The 26,982-nt window shown below is 50.0% G+C and overlaps 2 protein-coding genes across 9 annotated transcripts; one reads left to right on the plus strand and one right to left on the minus strand.

The window, feature by feature from the left end:
* LOC147174871 (voltage-dependent calcium channel subunit alpha-2/delta-4-like) lies at nt 1-26,657 on the plus strand. 6 transcript variants are annotated; one of them, XM_086073023.1, is made up of 40 exons: nt 3-403; nt 3,969-4,050; nt 4,969-5,085; nt 5,805-5,864; nt 5,962-6,124; nt 6,206-6,337; nt 6,814-6,874; nt 7,194-7,344; nt 7,423-7,497; nt 7,615-7,704; nt 8,355-8,468; nt 8,559-8,637; nt 8,707-8,840; nt 8,977-8,994; nt 9,142-9,219; nt 10,208-10,288; nt 10,555-10,629; nt 10,870-10,956; nt 11,058-11,129; nt 11,862-11,923; nt 11,998-12,065; nt 12,133-12,178; nt 12,600-12,697; nt 12,762-12,852; nt 12,919-13,011; nt 13,087-13,208; nt 13,287-13,355; nt 20,055-20,116; nt 20,740-20,754; nt 20,854-20,898; nt 21,364-21,426; nt 21,819-21,889; nt 22,250-22,328; nt 22,555-22,607; nt 23,102-23,157; nt 23,577-23,597; nt 23,716-23,833; nt 25,461-25,581; nt 25,692-25,769; nt 26,085-26,657. In XM_086073023.1, exons 1-40 carry the CDS (start codon nt 315-317, stop codon nt 26,184-26,186), a joined length of 3,291 nt encoding a protein of 1,096 aa, XP_085929149.1. In that variant the 5' UTR covers nt 3-314; the 3' UTR covers nt 26,187-26,657. The 6 variants fall into 6 exon arrangements, with proteins under 6 accessions (XP_085929151.1, XP_085929149.1, XP_085929150.1 ...); XM_086073025.1 differs by lacking the exon at nt 23,577-23,597 and having other exon boundaries at nt 1-403; XM_086073024.1 differs by lacking the exon at nt 8,977-8,994.
* Nucleotides 14,390-19,921, minus strand: LOC147174872 (leucine-rich repeat and transmembrane domain-containing protein 2-like). Of its 3 annotated transcripts, none has more exons than XM_086073032.1 (4): nt 19,611-19,921; nt 17,973-18,063; nt 15,857-16,534; nt 14,390-15,238 (listed from the first exon to the last, which is right to left on the minus strand). In XM_086073032.1, the coding sequence occupies exons 2-4, from the start codon at nt 18,028-18,030 to the stop codon at nt 14,769-14,771; spliced, it is 1,206 nt and encodes a 401-aa protein (XP_085929158.1). In that variant the 5' UTR covers nt 18,031-18,063; nt 19,611-19,921; the 3' UTR covers nt 14,390-14,768. The 3 variants fall into 3 exon arrangements, with proteins under 3 accessions (XP_085929158.1, XP_085929159.1, XP_085929160.1); XM_086073033.1 differs by having other exon boundaries at nt 15,857-16,510; nt 19,611-19,919; XM_086073034.1 differs by lacking the exon at nt 19,611-19,921 and adding an exon at nt 18,183-18,567 and having other exon boundaries at nt 15,857-16,510.
* Nucleotides 26,658-26,982: the final 325 nt, after the last annotated feature.

A 26,982-nucleotide genomic window follows, 5' to 3' on the forward strand; every position in this document is an offset into this window, starting at 1 on the left:
CGCCTGCCGCTTTCCCGCCATGGAGGAGGGATTTTAATCCAAGTGGATTATCAGGCAAATTGGGTGAGCTGCTGCAAAATGTCCAGCGGGACGCCGGCTTGTCTCTGATGTGGGAGGACGAAGGCGGAGGAACCCGGAAGAAGACGGCCAAGATCTCCAGGAGGACGATGACGATGATGAAGATGACGACGATGAAGATGACGCCGATGATAAGGTCCTCCGAGGAGCAACAAGATGGAGGCCCCGTGACGTCTCTTTAAATCCTCCTGGCCAAAGCCCCGTGGCGGTCGTCTCCACGCCGGTCGGGAAGCAGGATGAGGGGCGGCTCCAAAGCGTACCCAATTCTGGGATTCTTCTTGCTGTGGATCGGCGCTCGAGCTCAGATGAAGATTCCGCCAGAGACGTGAGTTGTTCTTTTTCTTCTGCCTTCCTGCAAATGAAGGAAACGGCTTCAAACCGGTTTCTGCCGCGTGCCAACGAAACGAAAGCCCAAATGAAGGAATCCATCAAAACGGCTGTCCGGTACATTGCCTGATGCGAACACGTGAACCCGCTTCAAGCCGCTTCTGATGCTCATATCGACGTTTCGCACGGACTCGGACCTTTGTCTTCACGCTTCTGCGGTGGAAGAATTCAATTCTAATCCTAATCCTAATGTAAATCAATGAAGCGGGTTCGAGACCTCAAATTCCCAAAAGATGGCTTGAAAGTTGGCTGGCCAGCAGTTGAGGGCGCACCCCGCCTACTGCCCGAAGCCAGCTGGGATAGGCTCCAGCACCCCGCGACCCTTGTGAGGACAAGCGGTTAAGAAAATGGATGGAAGGAACTGGTTCTCACCCGGACCTCCATTTCAATGAATACAATCCTAACCCTAGCCCTGCTGTGACAATCGAGTTCAAACCGGTTCTGATCTAGATCTTCTTGAAGTCCTAATCCTGACCCGAACTAACCCTACTGCGGGTCAACTCGCTTCCAACGAGTTCTGATCGAGGTGTTGCGCTTTCTACTTTCTCTCTGCTTCAAATGCTTTCGTACCTGCAGTAGATCCTCATTTTTCTCATGTGAATGAATGAAACTGGTTCAAATGTGTTCTGGTCCAGATTTCAATGTTTCAAACGGGCCCTGAACGCCAACGTCAGTACTTTAAGTTCAAACTGGTTCTGGCTTTGATCTTCACGTTTCAACTGCAAGGAACGAAAAGCCTGATCTGATCTTGAAGGTGCTTGTGATCCAGATCTTGGGTCTTTTGGTGTGGACGGACGACTTTGAATGATCGGAACCGATCGAAAATGTTCCCGAACGAGAGATTTGTGCTTTGAACGAAAGCGGTTCAAACTCAGTCAAGTTTCGACTGACAGGGTTTGAACTTCCGACCCCGAAATGGGATCAAACCAATTTTGATTCCAATCTCTCTTTTGAGAAGGTTGTTGTTTTTTAACGCCACAATTCTGTTGACCCTCGAGCGGGCTCGCCCCAGTCCTGGTCCCGGAAGGCCGGAATCCTGCAGCTTTCCCACGTTAACGCAGCGGATTCCGATAATCGGCCGATGGGCAAGCCCCGCCAAAGCTTGATAAAGATCCCGATCTTCGGACTCAGGTGCGTTCTCTCCAGGACCGCGATTGGGGAATCCTGCCGGAGAACGTCGGACCAGACGAGTCCGTCGTCAATAAGCTGCGTTCATCATAACGATGGAGCGATTCCAAAATCAAAGTCACAATGTTGACAAGACGCGTCCGTGTGGAGTTTGACGTCCGCTTGCGCCCGTGGCAGGGTGGCGGCCTGACTCCGCCCCTTGCCGGCCGGTTGGGTCAGTGGCCGGGATTTGGACGGCTCCAACTGTCCCACATATTGAGCCGCCTCTTGTCCGTCTGCCATCTTGTCCGCTCATCCTGCTAATCTGTTTAATCTGCGTTTAATCTCTGGGCTCTTGGCCCGCTCGCAATTTTGGATGATCACAAGTATTTCGCAATGTCCCGGCCGTGTCCCGCAACAGAATGTCGCACCGTATTCTAATCGAATCTCACAGTATTGTAAACGCTGCGAGAAGATTCCACGTTGGGTTCTCGCAATATCAACGCGTTGTCGTGTCAACATCAATGAAGTGGAACGCTTCCAAAATGTGTTCTCGACCGAGGTAGCAAAAATCCCGGTCCAGAAAGTAGAAACCCTGCCACAATTTGGCTCATCTCGCTACTAGCTAGCTAGTAGCTAGCATCGTTGGCTAAAGTTAAACTGTGGCAGGGTTTTTACTTTCTGGACCGGGATTTTTGCTACCTCGGTCTAGAAAACCCTGCCGCAGTTTAACTTTGGCCAACGATGCTGGCTACTAGCTAGCTAGCTCGTTAGCTAGCGAGCCCCCTAGCAGGTTCACGAGCACCATGGGAGCTAGCTAGGGAGCTAGCTAGCGAGCACCTGGGGCTAAAGCCAAACTGTGGCAGGGTTTTTACTTTCCGGTCCTGGATTTGCCACCTCTGGTTCTAGAATGGTGCAAGAGAGTCCCTTAAAGTTCTGTTCCAGAATTTCTCAGAAGGTTACATAATGTCTTGCAATGTTGCAGAACGTCTGCAGAACCGTTTTCTTGAACGGCTCCTGAATTGTCCCACAGCATTCTAGAAGAGTTCCCAAGAGTTGAAGCTGAAATGGTTCCAGAATGCACCACAAGGTTCTCACATGCTCCGAACGAGACAGCGTCTCACGACGTCCTCAAACGGCGTCAAAATGTTCTGGACTGGTTCCAGGATGACTGGGAATGTCCTCAGATGTTCCACAAATCTCCACAATGCTGCTCTGCGCGTGCCATAAACGATGGCCGCCTTCCCATCGCGCGTCTCGCACGCTGATGCTACGCTACACGCTAACAGCCGCTTAGCGATCACGGATGCTGGACTGGCGCCAGGGGCGGGGTCACCTTCGACCGCGGTGACCCACTTTCACCACCCCGGACGGCCAATGCTGCGTCATGCTAACACGCTAACGCGCTAACCTTGCCAATAGCGCTTGTTTTTCCCCCTTTTTTGTTCTTTTGCTGGCATATTCGTGACGACATCATCATGATTCGTTTCCGCCGCCTTCCTCACAAGATGTTGTTAGAGTAGACAATATTAAGTATTGTACTCTTTGCGTGTTCAATTAACTGAATGGTGAGATTCTGGTGAAGAAGTCCCTTTGCAAAGGTATTATAATTATCAGAAGCTTCTGATGACAAAAGGCTGATGACACTGAAGCCGTGTTCTATCAGGTTGTCTGTCTCGTCCAACGTGGGGCATCAATACTTATACAAAAGTGGGAGAATACGAAAAGTCTCCTCCCATCAGCAAGTTCAGCAAGTTCCCATAGCTATAAATCAGATTAGAGAAAAACAATCATACATCAGCCTGTCTCTTCCGAAAGAGACAGATACCAGACACATATACTCCCTTATTTTCTCAGGAGTGTGAGACAGATAAGAATGCAATTCTATTCATTGAGCCATACTGAGTTAACTAAATCCAAAACGGTTAAAATATAAATTGAAACTGAAAAACAATGTTAATAACTTAACAATGTCAAACTGACACTTGTGAGATGTCTTCAAAAACGAAAACAAAAGACAAGATGAACCTTTTGAACTCATGGTGAGGTTGTGATGACTTTTGCAACGTTTGTGTCTTCTTATCATGTGCGCTGCTGCTTTTTGTGGTCTCATATTTCATTTCTCAATTGTGTTTCTTGTTCTTCGTTTGTCTTCAGTACATTTTTCCCGTCGTGCAGCACGTCTTGTGTTTTTGTGTTCTTTTATGCCGTGTGCAGTTCAAAGTCCAAAGCCTGAAAGATTTCGGCTTCGGCCGCATTCAGGCGCTCGTACGAGCTCGTTGACCCGCCAGTTCAGCGCCAGGTTTGGACTTTCCGGGCCTGGCGTCCGCAAGCCGCGAAACGTTGCCGAGCGGCGCCGATGAAACGTTGCCTTGTGGTTGTGTTTTTGTGTCCAGCGTGCAGCAGTGGGCGTCCGCCTTCTCGGCGCAGCTCGGAGATCTTTCCACCAAATATTCGGGATCGCTTCTTCTGCAGAAGGTACGCGCGGCCGCGGCGCTGATCCGCTTCCGCGCGGCTAACGGCGAGAAAGTGAGCCGATGGCTCGGGGTCACGTGACGTCCGACTTGGCTGACTTCAGATCAGCTTCAGGTGGTCAAGACTCGCAAGCTCAAAATAAGTGACACAAATCCCCGCTGCCGCAAATAAGTCGGCCCGCGCGCTTTGGTTAGCGCGCTGATGACTAGCGCGTCTCGGCGTGCTAGCGCTATTTGTTAGCCGACCAAAAACGATTTACTGCAAGTATAAGCAGCGACGTGAAGCTGCCCTCAATTCAAAATCTGCTTGGAATTACTTCATTCAGTTCTGAGTATGTGGCGACATCGATTCATCGTGGAAACGTTTTCGATTCGAAGAAAGGCCCAAAATTGGGCGCGGATTGGAAGCGGATCGAAAAAAAAAGGAAAATGCAAAAAAACTGCTTTTGCGAATAACTGCTGCTACGACCGGATATGACGTCACACGTACGTTTGGGGGGGGGGCATCGGGGGGGGGGGGGGGCGAGCAAACAGAAATCTTTTGGGAATTCATTCATGAAGCGAATATTCATGCAGTTTTAGACAAACAGCAAAGAAACGCTAACGTTGATTAAGAATGACAAAAGCTAACTCGTACGACGACGTCATCGCACGGCGCAGTCGCTTCCTGGTCTTCTTCTTCTTCTTTTAAATGACTGCTGGATCACTTCTCTGTGGTGTACAGCGCCACCTGCAGCGGCGGAGTCCGCTCTCAATATTGGCAAAAGAACAACAGATGGAAACGTTTCGCGTGTCCGATTTGCGCATTTTCACCAAATTCGCTTTCAAAATGTGAAACAATCGGATGCAAAGCTGACTTGTGTCTCGCGTATGTTGAAGCGTGTCAAGCAGGTGTCGGCGTGTCTTTACGCTGTGTGTTCAGAAACTGAAGGACGTGGAGTCCATCGTCAAGATCGTGGACGTGGACGGAAGCGATTTGGTCAAAGACTACGCCGAGCAGATCGAACGCATGCTGGGCAGCAAAATGAAGTCCGTCAAGGTGCGCTTTGTAATTCACACACTTCAAAACCGCCAAGCAAGCTCTTTTTCGATCGGCCCGGGGTCTCAACGGGCGGGTCGGGGGCCAAAAGTGGCTCGTGGACAGCGCGTCGGAAAATGACCCGAAAGCGTTCGCTTCGGACTTTTCTGCTGTAAAAGAAAGTTCCCACACGGAACATCTTAAGTCAGGGACAGGAAAGCTGCTTGACTCGGGAAACAAATACAGTGCAGCTCAGCCTCTGCAAAGTGATGATGTCATGCATTCTAGTGAATACAGAGCAGTTTATGAATGAGTCAAGATGCGTCCGCTGTATTTCATGCGCAATTGACGTCATTAAACACACATTTTTAAAAGCGCAACAACAGAAGACATTTCAAAACAAAATATGCAAATGAAAGATAGATTTTTATTTTTAAGAATGAACCTTAAAAATGCTTTAAAAGACGTTGAACCCGGACTTCAAAGCATTCATATTTCTCTTGGCATCTTTTTCCATTGGTGTGCAGCATAACAGCGAAATGCTGCTTCGCCATGTTTGCTTTGAACTCCGGGCTCCACCGGTTGACCCGAGTGTTGCCATTCACGATCCAAAGTGAAAAGTCACAATCGGTCTGCCTAGCAACAAGTTGCAAACCCGTGCGAGGAAATCGCTTGCAGGTTTTTTTTTCCATTCAATTTCAATCCCGATTAAAACCGATCTCCATGTTTTTGTCTTTCAGAGGTTAGCCGAGTCGGCGGAAGACGCTGACCTCTACCACGACTTCAACAGTTCCTTGGAGGTGCGTGCGCGTGCGCGTGCGTGTGCGTGTGCGCGCGCATACAATTGATCATCAATATGGAGTCGGACAAATGATGTGTCGCCATTTTGTTATCTAGTTTGACTACTACAACTCCATGTTGATCAACACGCTGGACGAGGACGGCAACGCGGCGGAGCTGGGCGGCGAGTTCCCGCTGGAGGAGAACGAGCACTTCAACAAGATGGCCGTCAACACCCAGCAGAGCACCGTGCAGGTGCCCACCAACGTCTACAACAAAGGTCGCTCGCCGTTCGCTCGCCGCTCGCCGCTCGCTAGGTTGGCTTTTCTCACGTCCATCCGTCCGTCTGTCCGTCCGGCAGACCCCAACATCCTCAACGCCGTCTACAACTCGGAGGCCCTCAACGACGTCTTCGTGGGCAACTTCCTGAAGGACCCAACCCTCACCTGGCAGTACTTCGGCAGCTCTGCCGGATTCTTCAGGATCTATCCCGGTAAGACGCCGCGCGGTGGGTGCGTGCGCCACACGCCACAAACGCGCCATAAATGAAGTCACCCAAAATTCATAAATCATGAAAAGTAAATAAAAGTTTTTATTCTGTCATAAAAAGGAATCAACATCGTTTTTTTTTCAATAATAAATAAATGATTGTTTTATAAGAATGAATTCCGTTTTTCGTGGTATTATTATTAATGGAGTCAATTTAGAGAAGTTGTTTTTCTATCAAATTTAAACATTAATATCATGTGGAAAAAAGTGCTTTTGTAATATTTCGGTCTCATTTTGTCATCGTATTATTTATGAGTTCCAACTAATTATTCGTCAAAAATGATTTTTGAATCACGGCATGAAAGAAAGCAATTGTTATTCCGTCCATCTACAAACGATGCAATCATAATTCAAGCAAAAAGCGTCTCCTCTCCTGGTTAGCGTCCGTTAGCTTAGCATGTCAACGTTTGTCGTTTTCAGGCATCAAATGGACGCCGGACAGCAACAACGTGGCCGCCTTCGACTCCCGCAACCGAAACTGGTGACTTTTCACGCCGAAACCTTCCCACGCTCAAAACACGCCCAATCAGGCGTCCTCGCGCGGGACGGGACGCTCGTCTCGTCGGCGGTCACGTGAGAAAGTCCGCTCGCGCAAAGTCTCATTGGCTTCGAATGTTTTCACGCATTTCAACGTCAAAGCGCACCGCCGTAAAAGCAGTGCTTTGCCGCGAACCTATGGCGCCAAATGACTGCCAAGGAACAATAATATGTTGAGGTGAGATGAAGAGTTTCACAGGCAAAAGCCATGTTCAACCTTCTGGTGGCGTGCGTGTGCGCGTGCGCGTGCGTGTGCGCGGCAGGTACATCCAGGCGGCCACGTCGCCCAAAGACATCATCATCATGGTGGACATCAGCGGCAGCATGAAGGGCTTGAAGATGACCATCGCCAAGCACACCATCAACACCATCTTGGACACGCTGGGAGAAAACGACTTTGTCAACGTCATCGCCGTGAGACGCGCGCACACGCACACACGCGCGCGCGCGCGCGCGCGCACACCCCCGTCAGCTTTTTTTGTGTGTGCGTAGTACACGGATTACGTGCGCTACGTGGAGCCCTGCTTCAGAGGGACTCTGGTCCAAGCTGACCTGGACAACAGAGAGGTGAGTTCTTCCTCCTCCTCCTCCTCTTCATCGTCATCATCATCCTATGACACATGACGTCATGCCTCGCGGTGGCGTGCGTGTGCGTGTGCGTGTGCGTGTGCGTGTGCGTGTCAGCACTTCAAGATGCTGGTGGACGAGCTTCACGTCAAAGGAGAAGCCAAGATCAAGAACGCCATGAAAGAATCCTTCAAGATCCTCAACGAGGTTCGTGTCGTTGGCTCGCCTCGAAACTGCTTTTATAAAACCAGATGTGGTGACACGTCCACTAGGGTGGACAATGTGCATTTGAGCAAGTGATGACATATGTTTGTAATACAATTAAATACAAATAAATAAATAAATGAAATGAAAATATCAAATAAATAAATAACAGAAAATAATGTAAAGACTATAGAAAATTTAAAAACTACTACGGGGGTTTGTAATGAGTAAAGCTTTAGCTTGATGCTCCAAACTCATTTCCTAAAGAAACTGCATACTCTCTTGGTTTTTGTTCACTTTAGTCAAAATTAAATCAGCGGTGCAAAAATTCAAAAATGACATACAAAAATGAATAGACACTTATTGCACGTCCCATCTGAACTTCGGTCGGCCATCTTGTCTTGTCTCTGTGTTTTGTTTTTTTGCACTCACAAACGTTGACCACTGGATGGCAGTGTATGTCAAGACGACACTCGTGTCCACTGGAGTGGCTAATGGCCAACTGTGGCAAAAAGAGTCATTTATATATCGAAGAGAACAAGATTTTAATAGTTGCCCGCCGTCGTCACCGCTATCGGCGAAAAGGCTTTTAAATGTCACCACACGCAAGTCGTACATTTTTCTGGCCCGCGTGTGCGTGCGTGTGTGCGCAGGCGCGCGTGTTGGGTCAGGGCAGCATGTGCAACCAGGCCATCATGCTGATCACGGACGGCGCCATGGAGGACTTTGAGTCGGTCTTCGAGGAGTTCAACTGGCCCGAGCGCAGGGTGAGAGCGGCCGTGCCCCCCCGCCCACCGGAACCCGCCCACGCTCGCCGCTCCGAACTTTCCGTGACGTCGTCTGCTTCCTCGTTTCAGGTGCGCGTCTTCACGTATTTGATTGGCCGAGAGATGACCTTTGCGCAAAACACAAAGTGGATCGCCTGCAACAACAAAGGTCGAGGCGCTCTGCGCGTGCGTGCGCGTGCGTAAGAGTTGATGTTTTGCGAACTGTGCGCGTTTGCAGGCTACTACACGCACGTGTCCACGCTGGCGGACGTGCAGGAGAACGTGATGGAATACCTGCACGTGCTGAGTCGGCCCATGGTCATCAATCACGATCACGACATCATCTGGACCGAAGCCTACATGGACACCGTGGTGAGACCCCCGACCCCCGACCCCTCGCAAAAGCCGGGGCACCGCCTCCCGGCACCGCCCCCGCCCCCATCGTCTTCATCATGACCTCATGTTTTTTCATCTTCATCCTCATCCTCGTCATCCTCCTCGTGGTCAGCTTCCCAAAACCAAGGAGGTAAACGACGTGCGCGTGCGCGCGTGAGGTTAATTTTTGTCGACATGATGATCCCGAATGTCCCGCTGCGCGTTTCCCGCCGTCCGAGCGATCCAGCTTGTCATGTGACGTTGTTGTTGTTGTTGTTGTTGTTTTGCGACGCGTCAGCTGTTCAGCACCAAAGCGCAAAGTCTGCTGCTGATGACGTCAGTGGCCATGCCCGTCTTCAGCAAGAAGAAGGAGACGGTCAGTCGGGCGCGCATCGTCGCACGCGCGCACGCACGCACACGCGCGCTTGCTTGGCTGAAATTAACCTTCAAATTTGGCCTTTAAACAAAATCAAGCTTTCAAATAAAGCTACCATTTAAAATGAGGTTAGGTTATGTTTTTTTTAAAAAGTAGGGTTTAAAATCAAGGTTAGGAATTCAAACGTGTGTTTGAACCTTATGATGCCAAACGAATCATATTTTAAGCCCTCGAGTTCATCATTTTGTTTTGCCTTTAAAACCTCGACGTGTATGATCTGACACATGCATTGCGCGGAAAATCCACTAGAGGGCAGTATCAGTCAGCAACCTTGCAAGATGGCGCCGACTGAGAAAGGAGAGACGCCAACATAAACGTATTAATAACAGGAAATGGTCTTTTGGATTTTTGGAAATGTTGACATGTTCATGATATGTTTTTCATATTTTTGACGAATTTAAAGCATTGTGAGTGAATATATCAAATATGACACAAATCCAAAGTCAAATGTGGAAGTTCATTTAAAAAATGGAGGACACAATAAATACTCTATTTACAAAGAATCGGAATTTTCTCTCATCGATTTCTTGGCTCAGGTTTTAAAGAGTTCAAGTAAAACTTGAGTTTCATTTCAGTTGCAAACTAAAGTGTTGTTGTTTCCAATTAGAGTTTCAAACGCGACGACTACAAATGGAGTTTCCAGTTAGGGTTTTGAATTGGGGTTCGATTTTCAAATTGGGGTTTCAAATGAGAGTCAGAGTTTCAAATTCAGGATCAGGGTTTCGATTTATGGGAAGGGTTTCATACGAGAGTTGGTTTTTGTGGTTTTAAACTTGAATGTGGATTTCAAAGTAGGCTTGAAAACAAGACTTTTGGTTTTCAATTCTGGTTTAAAGCCGGCCTTAGTCTGTGAAAGTAGGGTTCGAAATCAGGGTTAAGGTATCAAGTCCTAAAGTGTATCATCCGTATCGTCTTGCTGCGTGTCCAGCTGTCGCACGGGATCCTCCTGGGCGTGGTCGGCACCGACGTTCCCCTCATGGAGGTCATGAAGCTGGCGCCCCGCTACATGGTACATACCTCGCCGTCCTCGCCGCCGTCTTCGCCGTCGTCCTCGCCGCCGTCCTCGCCGTCGTCCTCGCCGCTGTCCTCGCCGCCGTCCTCGCCGCCGTCCTCGCCGCCGTCCTCGCCGCCGTCCTCGCCGCCGTCCTCGCCGTCGTCCTCGCCGCCGTCCTCGCCGCCGTCCGTCCTCGCCGCCGTCCGTCCTCGCCGCCGTCTTCGCCACCGTCCTCGCCGCCGTCCTCACGTCTTTCTTGTTATGCTTTTGCGTCTCCTCAGCTGGGCGCTCACGGCTACGCCTTCCTCATCACCAACAACGGCTACATCCTGGCGCACCCCGACCTCCGACCTCTGGTGACCTCATGCTGCACTGGGCACAATCCTTTTCTGGCAACAATAAGCATTAAATGAAAACTAAAGTACAGCACAAATTGTAGAATTTGTCTGGAAATAAATAAAAGTCAAGTGTACTTATTTTGACAAAGCAAATGGAAAATAGTCGTAAAAATGGCCGACTTTGCCAATTGTACCGAAAGGATTGTGAGAATGTTTGAAAAGCAAAACGAAGGTCAAACGTTGTTTGCGCTTTTGCAGTACAAGGACGGCAAGAAGCTGAAACCCAAGCCCAACTACAACAGCGTGGATCTGTCCGAGGTGGAGTGGGAGGACGCCGACGAGACGGTAGGTAACCGCGGCGACGGTTGGTAACCGCGGCGACGGTTGGTAACCGCGGCGACGGTGGCCGGCAAGGCAGGCTGACGCTCCTTCCTGTGCGGCGGCAGCTGCGGACGGCGATGGTGAGGGGCGAGACGGGAAGCCACGCGCTCAACATCCGCGCGTCGGTGGAGAACGGGGTCAGCGACGCAAGCGTCTTGCTGCCACGCCCCCCCCCCCCCCAAAAAAAGCAAAAATCAAAGCTTTGACATGATAACATTGACATTTGGCTGCGAATGTACAAAATGGCCGTCAGGTTCAGTCAACCAAAGTTGAGTTCTTTTTGCTGGCGAGGAGAACGGACAAAGATGTGCACAGATTACAACCTCCTGCCCGCTCCGAGGCACATTCTCCCGCGCCCTCTCTTTGACCTTTGTCACAGCGCGTGCCGATAATAATATCTTTCTTGGGCGCTCCGGCAGCAAAAGGTTTCAGTCCCGTCTTGTGATGCGAACGCATTTCCTGTTTTGCAGCTGCAGCAAAATCCTTCCCAGCAGCCTCTGCTCTCTTCACAGATAACTTCCATTGACATCTTCCCAACGAGGTTATAGCGCTCGCTCAAAAAATGCTTTGCAATACTATACGAGTAAATATGGGATAACTTATTTACATTTATTCTAACAATGTCAGTCTTCTTCTTTTGAAACGCTTGGCCTCTTTTTTCCCTTTTTTTAATTAAAGACCAAAAAAAGGACTGGAACCGCCATTGAGCTGAACCGAAAGGAATTTTGACGACTTGACGTGTTATTGAACTTTTTTGGGGGCGGGGTTTGGCTGGCAGCAAGACTGAGGCTTCCGTACGTTGTGAATGGAAGCAAGTAAAAATGAGGACTCGTACCAATGCCGTCTTTTGTTGTGTCCGACATGAACAGAGGCGACCGCTCTTCCTGGTCAACGAATATTTCTACACAAACATCGACGACACGCCCTTCAGGTAAGATCGTTTCACGCGTCCACTAGAGGGCAGCATGGTGCAGCTTACGGTAATGTGTGTGCGCGCGCGCGCAGCTTCGGCATGGTGTTGACCCGAGGTCACGGGAAGCTGATGTTCGTGGGAAACGTGTCCGTGGAAGAAGGTGGGCCGGATTTCCCGCAATGCAGCGCAGCCACTGCGCCGATGAACTCTGACCTTTGCACCCGCAGGGCTGCACGACCTGACCTCTCCCGACCTCAGCATCGCGTCCGAGTGGTACGATCGCAATTTTGCATTCAGCCTTTTCTTCCCTCGAGTTCATTTCAATTCACTTATTGATGATTCGGATGAAAGAATTTGTCAATGACTTTGATTGGACGCGCAGTTGCACGTCAATTCGTCCGATTCCAAATGAGATGAAAGCTGCGCTTGCTAGCTTGATGCTAACGTCTACGGTAACGCGAATGGCGATGCCGACGCTCAGCTTAGCAAACGCCGTTAACGATCGTGACTCAACATCTTCGAACGCGACGGCGGACGTCGAGTCGCGTTGAGCGCCGATCGCTTTTGGCAAAATATTTGACCTTCATCTTCTCGCTATTTTTCCGGCTTGTTGTTTTCGGGGCAAGCGAAGGCGCGGCATGAAAAATACTTCGACCGGAACGTTGCTTGATGCTTGCGGTTTTTGCTCTTCGAGGACGTACTGCGAGACGGACATCGACCCCGCCCACCGCAAGTACTCGCAGCTGCAGGCGGCCATCCGGTACCTGCTGGGGGAGGAGCCCGACCTGGAGTGTAAGTCGCCCCCGCGCCGCCTCGCCCCGAGAACGGGTTTTCACCTGCCGTGTGTGTCGCCAAGGCGACGAGCTGCTGCTTCAGCTGACCTTGTTCGACGCGGTGGTGACGGCGCCCATGGAGGCTTACTGGAACGCCATCATGCTGGACGACAGGTCGCCCGCAAAGCGCCCGGGACCAAACCGGCCTGGGCGGGAATGCTGACGTGTGCGTGTGAACAGGGTGGAAGCCGGCGTGGAGACGGCGTTTCTGGGCACGCGTGCCGGCCTGATGAGGACGATGAGATTCGCCGGCGCCGAGACGCGAGTGGCAAAGTCAGGGCGCTTCCCGCCGCGCTGCGACCGCTCCCATCACGCAGCGCGTGACCGGGTGTGTTTGTCCCGTCGCAGGAAGTTCCTCACGCCCGCAGACAAGGACAACCTGTTCACGGTGGACCACTTCCCGCTGTGGTACCGACTGGCCGTGGAAAACCCGCCGGGAAGTTTCTTCTACTACCCCGTCAACGAGAAAGGTCGCAAATTTGTAAATCTGCAAAAACGATGGACAGTTTGTGCATGTGACGCGTACGTCGTCGTTGTCGTGCTTGCAGGCGTGAAGTTCGTGGTGGCCGCCACCGCCGTCACCGTGTCGGCGCAAGGCAAGACGGCCACGGCTGGAGGTCGGTTCGTCCCTCTTGAGAATGTTGTTGTCTTTTTGTCCCGTTTGGTTTTTTGCACACAAAAACCTGCTCCACAAACATCGAGCCAGGCTGAGCCTGACCAGCGAGTTGACATCAACCGAGAGAGGAAACGCCCCCTTTTCGGTCCCGGGGCAGCCCATTTGAGGTCGTGTCGCAAAGAAGTCGCCCGGCGTTGCCAACGCACTAAAAAGCGGCTCCCGGTAGAGCAAGGGTGGGCAAACTCGGGTCCCGGAGGGCCGCAGTTTTCTGACTCCAATCAACAGGATCGTTATCAGGCTTCTGCTGATGAGCTAATCGTATGTCAGCTGTGTTGGAGAAGGGGAACATGCAAAACCTGCAGGACTCCGGCCCTCCAGGACCCGACTTTGACATCCATGCTAAAGACGATAGCGTATTTACGCAAAAACTCGCCACAGTGGACTTAATGAATAAGGAAAGGAAATGTCATGTGTGGCTAAAAGGAGGCGGGGACGGAGAAAACCTCGAGGTTCATTGTGAAAAACCTGCAACCGACCAGGTTTGGTTCATGGACACTACGGCAACTGGCCGAGAGCTTAATGAGCTCTTTTTATGGAACGAGCTCGCGTTACCTCTTTTTCCTCTGCTTTCAGTGACCTTCCTTTCTGAAACACAAGACGCAGAGTTTCCCGCAGAGTTTCCCGCAGAGTTTCCCGCAGAGTTTCAGGGTTGTCACTAAAGCTGCTTTGTGAAATCCACCCCCGATGTTTGCTCACCCGTCCAGACTTTGTGGGTCCAGAGTGGACCCAAAGGCAGCCGGGAAAGACTCCAGCTCATGCATGCACTCCAAAAGGAAAATTGTTGGACCAAATTAAGATTACAAATTGAATTGTTGACCAATTAAATAAAATTGCTTCAATCGGTAACACATGATTAAAACATGAAACCAAAGTGAGTTCATTGAACTTCATATATTCACTTTGGTTTCATCACAATTATGAATGAATGAATGAATGAATTGTGTGTCACCAATTGAAGCAATGAAGTTTCGTAATCGTAATCTTAAATGAATTCCGCAATTCTCTTTTTGGAGCGTAGCGTTACTTGACCTTGCGTTCCCGTCATGTCCGCTTCCAACTTGATGGCAAGCGAGCTTATTGGCTGCCGCAGTGGCCGTCACGATGCTCCTTGTTCGCGATTGGTCCAAAACGTCGACCGCTTCAACTTTGGAGAAGAAAAGTCCGTTGAGACAAATTCATTTTATTGATGGAGATTTGTTCAGGGGGACAAAAATGGAGAATTTACACAGCGCACACTTTGCGTCCCACGCCTGCTCGTCGTTGTGACCGCAGGTGTTGCTGATTGGAGCTGCAGTAGCTCAACGCAAGCTGCGGGTGGCAGTGTTGCTGATTGGAGCTGCTGATTTTGAGTCCGTCAAAAGCTGCTGATGCGGTACCCGTGCACCGCGCAGGCCTCTTTGGGCGCCGTCTCCTCCGGCGGCGTCCCGTCTTCCGGGTCCGCGTCCAGTCCGGACTGCGCCATGAGCGGCTGCCCGCGCGTCTTCAGGCGCCTCTGGTAGCGCGCCATGAGCGAAGCGTAGACGCAGCCGTAGGTGGCCGCCACCGCCATCATGACGCAAACCGTCCCGCACACCACGCCCGCCACGATCTGCGTCCCGTGAGCCCGCCGGACGCTGAGCGGACGGTAGCGCTGCCGGACGCACTCGTCCGAGCGGCCCGGCGGACACAAGGGCCGGCTCGGGTCTCCTGATGCCGACTCCCTGGCGCTGGAGTTCCTGGCGGCGCTCGGCGCGCAGCGGGCGAACATCTCGGCCGGCACCCCGCGGACGTCTCGGCCCAACAAGTTCCGCGGCAGACTGCAAGTCATGGTGTCGACCCGACCGTCTATGAAGAAGGAGATCACGGAAGCTTGGAAACGGGGGGACGAGAGGAGAACTTTTCCCGAGGATCAACTCATAATCCTAACGCCGATCAAACAAAAGCGGCCACGAGGTGTGCTGGAGTCCGATTGCTCGGATTTCGCGGTGAGACGCTTTGGCGCGTACTGAACCAAAACCAACGAATCTCAAACACCAGAACACCAACTGGCACTCATCGATGGGTTTCGCGAGATTCCGCTGAGCTGTTGCTAAATGCTGGATTTAGTCTCAGGGATAGAAAACCAGGTCCAGAAAGTAAAAACCCGGCGCACTTTGGCTTTAGCCACAGGTTCTTCTCGTAAGGACCTTGTTTACCTGCAAGCACCTGTCGCTCAAGCCAAAGTGCGCCGGGATTTTACTTTCTGGACCTGGAATGGTTAGTCCTGGTTTGGCAAAAACTGGTCAGGATCCAGTCACATGATTGTGAAGATTGTTAAGATTTGTAATTGGATGAGCAAGTGCGCCTAAAAAGTATTCAATTCGGTATCGGAAAAGTCAATCAATAAATGGCATTAGGATTACGAGGAGGTCCTTGTCCACGTTTCTCCGTGGACCCGAAACCTTCGGAAGTTCTGAGGCCTACCTCGATAAAGCATCCACTCCATCCAGAGTTTGAAGGCCCTCATCTTGCAGTCGCAGTCCCAGACGTTCCCAGCCAGGACCAGCTGCTTGAGTCCCATCAGAGGTTCGAAGGTCACCCTCTCCAGGACAGCCAGACGGTTCCTGGCCAGGGACAACCACGACAGCCTCTGGAGTCCGTCCAGCAGACCCGTCGGCAGCCAGGGGAGGCCGTTGGAAGACAGGTCCAGACCTCGGAGCCACCACAAACCTTTAAAGGCCTCCCTGCTGAGGGCCCGGTCCGCCTCCTTGCGAGTGTCGGCCGCGGCGCTCAGGTGCGCCCCGAGAAGGTTGGATGACAGGTTGAGCCAACGCAGGCCGCCCAGATTGGAGAAGGCTCCCGAGGGCAGGCCGGAGAACCGGTTCTGGGAAATATCCAGGACCTCCAGGCTGGTGAGGTTGATGAAGTCGACGGTCGCCAGGGCGGAGAGGTTGTTCCGGAGGAGGCGCAACGCCACGCAGCCCCGATCCAGCCCAGGCAGGACCGAGGTCAAGCTGAGCAGGCGCAGACCCGAGCAGTCGCTGGCGTTCCCGTGGCAGGTGCACGGGCCGGGACAGCAGCGGCCCGAGCCCAGCAGGACCACCAGAAGCACAGCCAGGGTGGGCGCGACGGCGCCGGCTGCGAAGCAAACACAAGCGGGTCCTGTTGGAGCGCAACGAGAGAAGCCAAAACGGGAGAAGCCAAAACGAGAGAAGCCAAAATGAGAGAAGCCAAAACGAGAGAAGCCAAAACGGGAGAAGCCAAAACGAGAGAAGCCAAAACGAGAGAAGCCAAAACGAGAGAAGCCAAAACGAGAGAAGCCAAAACGAGAGAAGCCAAAACGGGAGAAGCCAAAACGAGCGAAGCCAAAACGAGCGAAGCCAAAACGAGCGAAGCCAAAACGAGAGAAGCCAAAACGAGAGAAGCCAAAACGAGAGAAGCCAAAACGAGAGAAGCCAAAACGAGAGAAGCCAAAACGGGCGATGCAAACAAGTCACACCGGACACACGAGCGCCCGCGGCGGGAAATCGGATATCGAGGAAGACACAAAGAAAGAAAAGTCGTACTTCACAACTTTTTCTACTTCTGTTAAATGAAAACCGAAGTACTGAGCAGAGGTCACCAAGTCCGGTCCTCGAGGGCCCTATCCTGCATGTTTTCCATGTTTCCCTCCTCCAACACACCTGATTCAAATGATCAGGATCGTTATCGGGCTTCTGCAGAGCTCCTCATTTCAATCAGCTGTGTTGGAGGATCGTAAACATGCAGGACTGGGACTCTCCAGGACCCAAGTGAGTGACCGCTGTGCGAGAGGTATCGGTGCTTGATGTCGGTGAGTCCTCAAAGATTGAATACTTGTTCTGGTATCGGTCTGAAGAAAGGTGGTATCGAACACCCCCAAATAATAATTGCAGTTCGAGAGTCAATTTCACAGTCCGCCATTATAAAGTCCTTTTTGTAGTGATCAGGGTTGGAGAATCCTGGTCCAGGAGAAGAAACCCTGAAACACCTTCAGCCGCCAGCGCTTCGACGCAGCAGCTGCGCCGATGAGCTCGTTTACGTGCCGGCTTCGAGGAAGCGCCCGCGGCTGAAGGCGATCTGCGGCAGAGTTTTCGCTTTCTGGACCCGGGTCGCGACTCCTGTGTCGGGAACCGCATGGATCGGAATCGTTCGTTTGGAATCGTTGGCAGCGCGACAAGGACGAACATTAACAAGGTCCGAACTTTGGAAAGGGACGCGAGAGAAGCCAAACATGTCAAATGAGAAAAGACGTCTGGAAACACAAGAGGAGGTTTGAGGCGTCGTCCATCGTCCGCCTGGAAAAACGTCCTGACAGGCCCCGCCCCCTCCCCAAGCCCACAAAGATGGCCTCCTTCAGTGGGAAGCCTCAAGACGACTTGTTGGAATGCAGGACGCTCGTTTCACGCGATTGTTGCGGAATCCAGAAACCCGGACAGGACTCACTTCGACATTTGACAACGCAACAAGACTTTTGGCTGAAACGGGACCCGATGTCAACAAACAAAGTCGCGAATCACTACAAAGGGATTTCCTCATCATCATCATCATCATCATCATCATCGCGGTCCTCAAGACGCACCAAGAAGCTCCTGGTGGTTCTGTCGGCGCCGGTCCAGCCGCCTCATTTTCGGCCACATGGATCACAGCAGGGTCCGGTTGAGCAGAAGATCCTGCCGAGCACACAGAACCACATTTCAAGAACCTTGAAACAGAACCGCTTGACGTCCCGCCGTCACGTGTCGTGGACACGCCACATGCTTCGATGCGGTACCGCGGGGACGACCACCACCTTAGACCGCCTCCCCCGTTCATTGTCACGTCTTGGTGGGACGAGCGCCATCTTCGAGTGTCCAGCGGGATTTGAAAACTTCGGAATCGTACAGTTGCCATCAGAAATGAAAACGTTCCGATACGTGACCCATTGAGCCAAAAAAGGACTTGACCTTCAGCCGGCATTCTTGACTTGGGTCCAAAGCGGACCATTTTGAACTCCCTCTTTGGATCTGCTTGTGAAGCTACATGCTAACGCTAGCCGCTTGCCCCTTCCGGCCGAGTGCCGACCCTGCAATAAATTGCCGTCGCTAATCCTGAAACGAACGAAATAATCCTTGGGAGGCTTTTTTTTCTTCATCCGCCTCTGAGCGAGGATTTCAACGGCTGCAGTTGCTCGAAAATCTGCAACGGCCGATTAAAAGCATCATCAGATTAGAAAAAATGAATAAATAATCCACGCGGCCTTCTTGCTCCATTTGCAAGGCGAGCCACTTGAGTGCCGCAGCCCCGAGCGCTTTGCTTTGTGGCCGTCTGGCTTTGTCAGCCGGCCACAAAGGGTCCATCATGGCCGCCCGCCGGGGCCGCCGCGCCATCGCCATTGAGCCGCGCCGGAATGCAGACAAAACATCTGCCAGGCTCAAAAGTGCCGGCGGACGTCACAAATCAGCAAGCCTCGCAACATGCAGGACGGACGCACGGACGCACGGATGTCACAACAGACACACGCAATGATAACGCTGCAAAAAATGTGCTGGAGACCCCCGCAGGTTCAAACACGATCTGCCCCAGAAATGCGGGTTGTTGGGTGGGTGAACCCTCACCCGAGTTCAAAACCCCGACTCATTCTCTACATTCTTCTTCATCCATCCTAAACACTCTCAATTCATTTGAACCCGACTCACTAACTCTTGTTTAAAACCCTCATTTGAAACTCTCGCCATACATCAAAATACTGGTTTAAAACCCTAACCCAAGTTCAAAACCCGACTTTGAAACCTGACTTCAAAACCAAAACCCAGGTTTAAAACCCTCATTTGGAACCATAACCATAACAATCCAGCTGCTGTTCTGTGACACACACTACAGACAGATGTTGTGGCGCGCACACACACACGTTTGTTTTACTACCTTTGTGGGGCCATCTCATTGACATCATGCATTTCCTAGCCCCTCCCCCTAACCCCAACCATCAAAAACGATTGCCTACCCCCATTTCTTACCCTAACCTCAACCATAACACAATTCAAACCTAAACTCTAAAACCAAGTCTTGACCCTCAAAAAGAGGTCTAAACTTGTGGGGTCCAGCAAAATGGCCGCAGATGGACGGGGGGGGGGCCCCACAAGTCTGTGAAATCCCGAAATGTTGGCCCCACCATGTCACAGAAACAAGACCCCCGCCCCCCCCCCCCCCCCACACACACACACACACACTGGTCACCCACCATGTGCTGAAGCCCCTCCAAGCAGGAAGTTGTCTTCACATCCTTGTGCAAAGTGGATCTCCAAGACAGGAAGTGCTTCTTCGGGACAGGAAGTGCTCCTCACCCGATCAAGTCTTGATCCACTTGCTGCTGCAGCTCAAACGCAAGTGCGCTTTATCGCTTTAGTGATGCTCCTCCTCCTTATCCACATCATCCTCATCATCCTCACCATCATCATCATCATCATCATCATCATCGCTGCTCTCTCAGCTGCCTCACGCACACACACGCACACACGCACACACGCACACACACGCACACGCACACACATACACAACCTGCTGCCCGGGGGTGAGCGAGCATCATGTGATTCAAGAAAAAAAGGGAGAGAGACGACATATGCTGACGCACAGCTGCCATTAATGGTGCGTGTGTGTGTGTGTGTGTTTGTGTTTCTATTTTTAGCCGTGGGCCTGCAGATGACCTTGGACTTACTGGAGAAGACTTTCTGGGCCAATACCAAGCAGGTGAGTGGACACGCACACACGCACACACGCACACACACACACACGCACAGCTGTTTGTGTGGCAGATGTGAAGTAGGCGGTGCTTAATGAGAGCGGACAGCTTGTGATTAAATGTCTGACTTTACATTTTCATGCTCCTCCTTGTTGCTCACAGCAAGTTGTTGTTTTCCTCCAAGCCAAAAGGGGGCAGCGTTTTTCCTCCCTTCACTTATTACAGCGGAGCCCCGAACGGTCACAGGTTGGATTCACCTCGTTGCAGACTTTGTTTTGCTTGTTTATTTATTTATTTTTAGGCTTTATTTGAGAAAACGCATATTAGAGGTTTATCAATCTTTTTGGAATAATTTCAGTTTGAAAACAAAAAACTTTCTTATTGCATTTCAATGGCCGTCAATTATTGCCATACGTGTTGGTGGACGTTTGTTCGGGGCGCTGTCTTTTTTTAAATTTCATTTCATTTTATTTGTGTTCATTTTTCAAATGTATTTTCCATTTGAAGTGTAAATGTTAACTCTCAGTTCTGCCCCCAGAGGCACAACGAGGTACTACATCATCTCACAAGTTGACACGTGTCATAAACATGCGATCACTATCATTCATTTCTAATTCTTTTTTCCGATTAGGCGAGCGACACAGACGTGAGTGTTTCCTATTTTGTGTCTTTGATTCTGTTTTGGCTACAAAAGTTAGCGCACGCGTGTCGCTAATCAATGGGCATGTTTTTGTTTGCGTGTCAGTGTTCGAACGTGGAAGGAGTGTGTCCCCTCAACTGTGAGAGTAACGTAAGTCACGACACGCGCATCATACGAGGACGTGTCACATGACGCGGTGTCAAAATTCCCAACGCAGAAATCCGATTTGCATTTGTGATGTCATCATCAGGACTGAAAGCGACAGCAAAGAGTTTTTTGCCATCAAATTAGCAAATGCATGAAATAGCTACAAGGCTAATTAGCACATTACAGTGACCCCCCCCCCCCCCCCCCCCCAAGGATTGAATGAAAACTTCGTAACACAACTAAAAGTTCACTTTTTCACAAGATCCTATTGGATGGTCCAATTTCAGGAAGTGGGGCAATAATAATAACTATTAATAATAATTGTTATTATTTAGTGAATTTGATGGTGCCTATTTAATTTGACATGTCATGTGACGTGACATGCATGACGCGCCTCACGTGACATTTGACCTGCGTGCCAGTCCAGTCACATGAGCCGCCCCGGCTAACATGACGTGTCGCTTTCAGGATCTTCGGTGTTTGTTGGTGGACAATCACGGGTTCGTCCTGCTGTCCAAGGAGAGGAAGGAGGTGAGAGGTCAAAGGTCACGGGGCACACGTCAAAATGAGGGGGATTATTTCTAAACGACATCTGGATGATGAGGCGGGATTCACTGAGCTCATCTTTGCCCTGCCGCACGACCTTCACGCGCACCTTCAGCTGAACGCACGCATGCGCGCACGCACACACATCTGTAGAATGAGGTCATTTGATTGGTTGGGATTACGAGATGGTCGTCTCACTGCAGATTAACCCCATGCCGTTAAAACACGCCAACACACACGCACGCACTCAGGCAAAGTTATTGACCGCCGTCGTCGACAAAATAAAGAAAGAAATAAGAAATGACATTTTCATCTTGCAGATTTTTTTTTTTTGGGCGGCGCCTTTTGAAGCCTTTTGTTTCTTTTTGTTTTATCAGGTGGGTCGTTTCATGGGCGAAGTTGACGGCGCCGTCATGGCGACGCTCATCAAGATGGGCATGTACAAAAAGTCAGTTTCCATGGAAAGTTGGATTGATTGATTGATTGATTGATTTTCAAAAAATGCTTGACTTGACGCTGGAAGGATTTCAAAATGTTCATGAGCAAAACAAACATTTTTACACGACCATATAAGGTTTGTGTTCAAATGATGACGATGTCAAATTTGTCATGTAAAAAAATGACATCCATCTTAAATGTTCGGCTTGAAATATTTCTGTGAGCGTTAATGACTTCTTGCGCTTGCATTTGCGTTTCGTGTCGAGTCAACACACACACCTGACGAACAGCGCGCGCGCGCACGTGCGGGCGTGCGCACGTGCGCGCGCGTGAGGTCAATGTTACTGTTGTGGACGTGGTTGTTTTTCAGAGTGTCGCTGTTCGACTACCAGGCCATGTGCAAGAACAGCCACCATCACGCCAGCGGCGCTCCCAGGCCTCTGCTCAGCGTAAGCGTGCAGCACGCACGCACGCACGCACGCACGCACACACGCACGCACGCACGCACGCACGCACGCACGCACGCACGCACATCGTGCTGACGTCCCACAAATCCCTAATCGATGGTCTGCCTTTCATGTTGACGACGGCGGCCGTCCTCTGCGCCGGCTGACCCTTGAACTTGCGCCGGCCGTCGACGTTGACGTCTGCTGTCGCGCTCGTCTTTGTGCGCAGCCTTTCTACGGCCTGGCGGCCATCTTCCGATGGATCTTCTCCAACGCGCTCATGTGAGCAAGGACGCATTTTGCCGGATTTTGCTTCACAGGCAAACCGGTCACTTTGCTGCCGTACACCGGACAAGCGCACGCACACACATTCACACACTTTTTGTTCAATATTTAAAAAAAACAAGTCACGCGTTTTGTTTGTGGAAAAGATTTCTTGAACATATAAAAACCAAATTCAACAGGAGAGGTTAAAAACATCAAGAAATGTTGCAATTACTCAGGGATGGTCGAGTACCGATGCCAGGTATCGGTGTCAGCCGATACCAAGCCTTATTTGAAGGTATTGATACTCGCTGGTATCAGTTGCCCTCTTGTGGCCGTTTTGTGATCAGCAGCCAGAAATGAGGATAGAAAATAGTTCTTGATTTCAGTGGCCATTATTCAAAAATTGCTTTCGCCTCCTATGAATCAAAAATAAGAGCTTGGAAATGCGTGATGTCAATCACGTGTCCCCACAAGAAATGTAAACCCAACGTGTGTGTGTGTCTCCCAAGGTTCGTGTTGGACTTCAACCTGTGCGGTTTGTGGCACTCGGATTACTTTGTGGACGGTAATGGCCGACGGATCGTCATCGCGTTACGATCTTGCCTCGACATACGAGCTCGACTTGTAACTCAACATTTTTAAAAACACGTATCATAAATGAGGGTTCCACATTGACATGAAATGAATCCGAAGACCACACGCATTCGACGGATTCAGTACCAACTAAATTAATCTCAAGTCTGTCCTTGCAAGTTGAAGCAAAAAAAAAAGAAAAAAAGAATGACGACTCGCATTCTGAAAAAGTTGGTCGGCTCGTATGTCAAGGCGGCGCTGCATTCCGCAAAAAATGCTCCCGTTCTGTCCTTGTGTGCTCATCACTGCCCTCATATTTTTGCAACTATGATGTCATCGTCGTCATCGTCATCATCGTCGTCATCATCGTCATCATCATCATCATCATCATCATCATCTTCATCATTAAAGCCAAGGCTGGATATCACACCAGTGAGTTCAACATTGACATCATATTAGTACGCCCCCTGCTGGATTTCATTGTGTTTCAATATGCGTGTGTGTGCGCGCGCTCATGTGTGTGTGTGTGTGTGTGTGTGTGTGTGTGCAGCTCACAAGCAGAAGAAGGTGGAGGCTCTGGTCCCGTGCGAGACGGCCTATCCGGGCTTCACGTACGACGCGTCCATCAAGGAGGCCAACAGCATCATCAAATGCGGACGCTGCCAGAAGTACGCACACAAACGCACACAAACGCACACATGTACACACTCGACTGTGGGCAGTGCTGACTCATTTGGGGGAAGTAAAAGTACAGATTCGGGTGCAAAAAAAAATGGCTTAAATTGAATTTCGAATCGCTACTGCCACCTGTGGCCGAAAGATGGAACTGCACACTTCACATACACACTTGCGCATGACGTCATATCAACAGGCAGAGGGCAGGAAATTCAAACCCGAATCCAGTCCAGTACCCATCATCAACAGCGAAGGTGTTCACCTACTAGATGATGGTTATAATAATAATAATGACAATAATAATAATAATAAATGGTCAAATCAAAAAGCTATTTGGAAAGACATTTTGGGGCAAATTGTTACAAAGGGCAGCTTTAAGTAAAAGCTTTTGTTGAAAAATCGACTCAAGTACAAAAGTACTCCATTTCAATTGTACTTAAGTAAAAGTACTTGATCCCAATTCAATCATACTTGTCAAGGTAAATATTAATGAAAAGTGATGAAATGATATAACTGACGGTGGGTTGGTTGCAGATGTTGCTACTGGTAATGCAGTACATTTACTCGGTTACATTTAGGCAAGTAACTTTTTGTCAAAGTACTTTCTTGTAACGAGACAACAAACTTTTGGACTTTGCGCCAATCATCTCGTTACTTAATTGGTTTTTTCTCTTCCTCGCCACTTAACGTTTGACTGTGAGAATTTGGGTCACGTGACAAACTAGCGGAGCGACTGCTGATGTTCCGTTCGACCGATCAAATAAGCAACCTTTCAATGTGACTTTGATGACGTAACGCCAGCGACGTCGTTCGTCTCCGCCTGTTGAGACGAAAAGCTCAAAACATTTTCTTGATTTCAAAAAAATGCTGCAATTCTCAAACTTTTGACACCAAATAGCACAAAAAAAGAACTCATAAAAGCAGCAGCAACAAATTTGATGCAAATAACTTCAAAACACGAAGTGAAGTTGAATTATGAGGAGAAAAGGATTTTGCGAAAAACAAGATCATATAAGTGCAATTTGTGCAGAAATTGCGTGGGAATGCTGAAAGCTGAGATGGAATTCTGATGAAGTCAACGGAACGATAAACGATGCGAAAATGACAAAGTGTCGATTGCAGTTGAAAGAGGAATAAAAAGAACACCAACCCGGGAAATGAAATTTGTATGGAAAAGTGCAAGTCGGATAGCCGGTTGCTACACATGTAGCATAAGGGGTGTGGAAAGTGGGACTTCGATGATGTTTAATGTCAGTCCCATTGAAAATGAATGGAGAGAAGTTGATATTTAACGTTTAACGACCCCGAAAGGCGTACATTTTTGAAGCAAGCTGTAAATGGCAATTATTATGCGGGAGTTGTTTGATGCCAAAAAAGTGAGGAGAATTTTAAAAAAAAGTCACTTCCTGCATTCCCACAATAAAGTGCATCAAGAGACAAAACTGAGATTAGGAACGCTTGCGAGGTTTTGCGCGTAGCGAACGTCGTGTTTGCGTCCAAAGTCGCTAAAGGAAATCGTTGGCAAAAATACACACATGGACGCAATACTTTTGTTCACGGCCCCAAAATGTTCGCACCCCCGCCGATGACTTTTTTTGTTCTTGTGTTTTTGTTTTGCAGGATGTTTGTGGTGCAGCGCGTCCCGGACAGCAACTTGCTGATGGTGGTGACGGAGGCCAACTGCGACTGTTCCCGCCAGTACAGCCCCATCCCGCTGGAGCCCAAAGAGATCAAATATATCCTTTGGAACCGCACGCTCACTTGCGCGCACGCGCCCGCCACGGCGCCGCCTGCTGGCCGCCGGACGCAAAAGCACAGCGCGGCGTTTTCCTTGACGCCGGCCAACATAACGCCACCGTCAAGTGCAACCGGATGAAGTCGCAGAAAGTGCGGCGGCGCCCCGAGTCTTGCCACGCCTACCACCCCAAGGTCAGCCTCCGATTGGCCGGCTTGCTCTCTTTGATCATGTATCATTCGTTAGGATCGTTTAGCATTTCATAATTCCTATGAACGATTCAAAGCGTTCCAACGTCAAACTGCAAAGTTTGGACCGATGAATGCTTGCCAAAGCTAAAAAAGAAGACGTTTTTTTTTCCATTTTCTTCAAGTGAGTCTCACGTTGGATGTTGTTTCAACATTTCAATCCATTTTGTCATCTTTTCAGCATTCGCGCGCATCTGCAGAGTTGCCCTCTCGTGAAACAACTTTTTTCTTGTGAACATCTCGTCTTTTTGTGCATGTCAGGAAAACGCCAAGGATTGCGGGGGCGCGTGCATCATCTCCCTGTCCATCAGGCTTTTCTGCTCCTGCCTGCTGCTTTCGGCGACCCGCCCCTTTATGACGTAACAACAACCAGCGGCCAATCAGGAGGCGGCAGCAGGGCCTGAAGCGACAAATCCATTTTGAGGAGGGGGCCTGGGGGGGGGGGGGTGCTGGAGACGATCAGAGGAAGATTTTGACAATAACACTTAAGCAGCTGATGAGCAAAGATGACATTTTACAGGCGATATGGCGCCCTCTGGTGGGCGGATGTCTTCATAGCCTTTACTTCTGCCATAGGCTTCATGTTTTACTTTTTGATCAAACACCAGAAAGTATTGGAAAGAAAAAACAGGGGTTGACTTGTACTAAAATCAAAATATTGATTTTAAATCTGAAGAACCAATGGGCCAATAGGTGAATTCACAGGTGCCGAACGCCGAGTATGCAGGATTTGGGCCACTGTCTATTTTTTCTTCTTCTTGTCATCGCTTTATGCAAACTATTTTTGAGTAGCTAGAAAATGGCTATGAATAAAAACAATATATTTATATCATACCAAGTCGAACATATGACTGAGGTTCTTCTTTTTCAATTCGACAATGAACCTTCAGCAAACCACGCCCCCAAACGGCCAAGGTCCGTCAAGCTCGCGTGCTTGCCATTGAAATTCATTGTAAAACTGTCGCCGGGTTCTAAAATAAGGATGGCGTGGCCGACAAGTCCAATGCAATGTCCCAATTTATTGGAAAAGAAGTCACTAAATCCACAAAATGCTTCTCTGCCAAAAACCGATGCCGGCCCTTTTTAACCACTTAGGCTCCTCCCCTAAACCAATTCATTCATAAAACAGCCGTTTTATCCATCAACACGACATTCCAAT

This window comes from Leptonotus elevatus, chromosome 4, assembly GCF_054856555.1.
Source record: "Leptonotus elevatus isolate MCC_2025b chromosome 4, RoL_Lele_1.0, whole genome shotgun sequence".
NCBI lineage: Eukaryota > Metazoa > Chordata > Actinopteri > Syngnathiformes > Syngnathidae > Leptonotus > Leptonotus elevatus.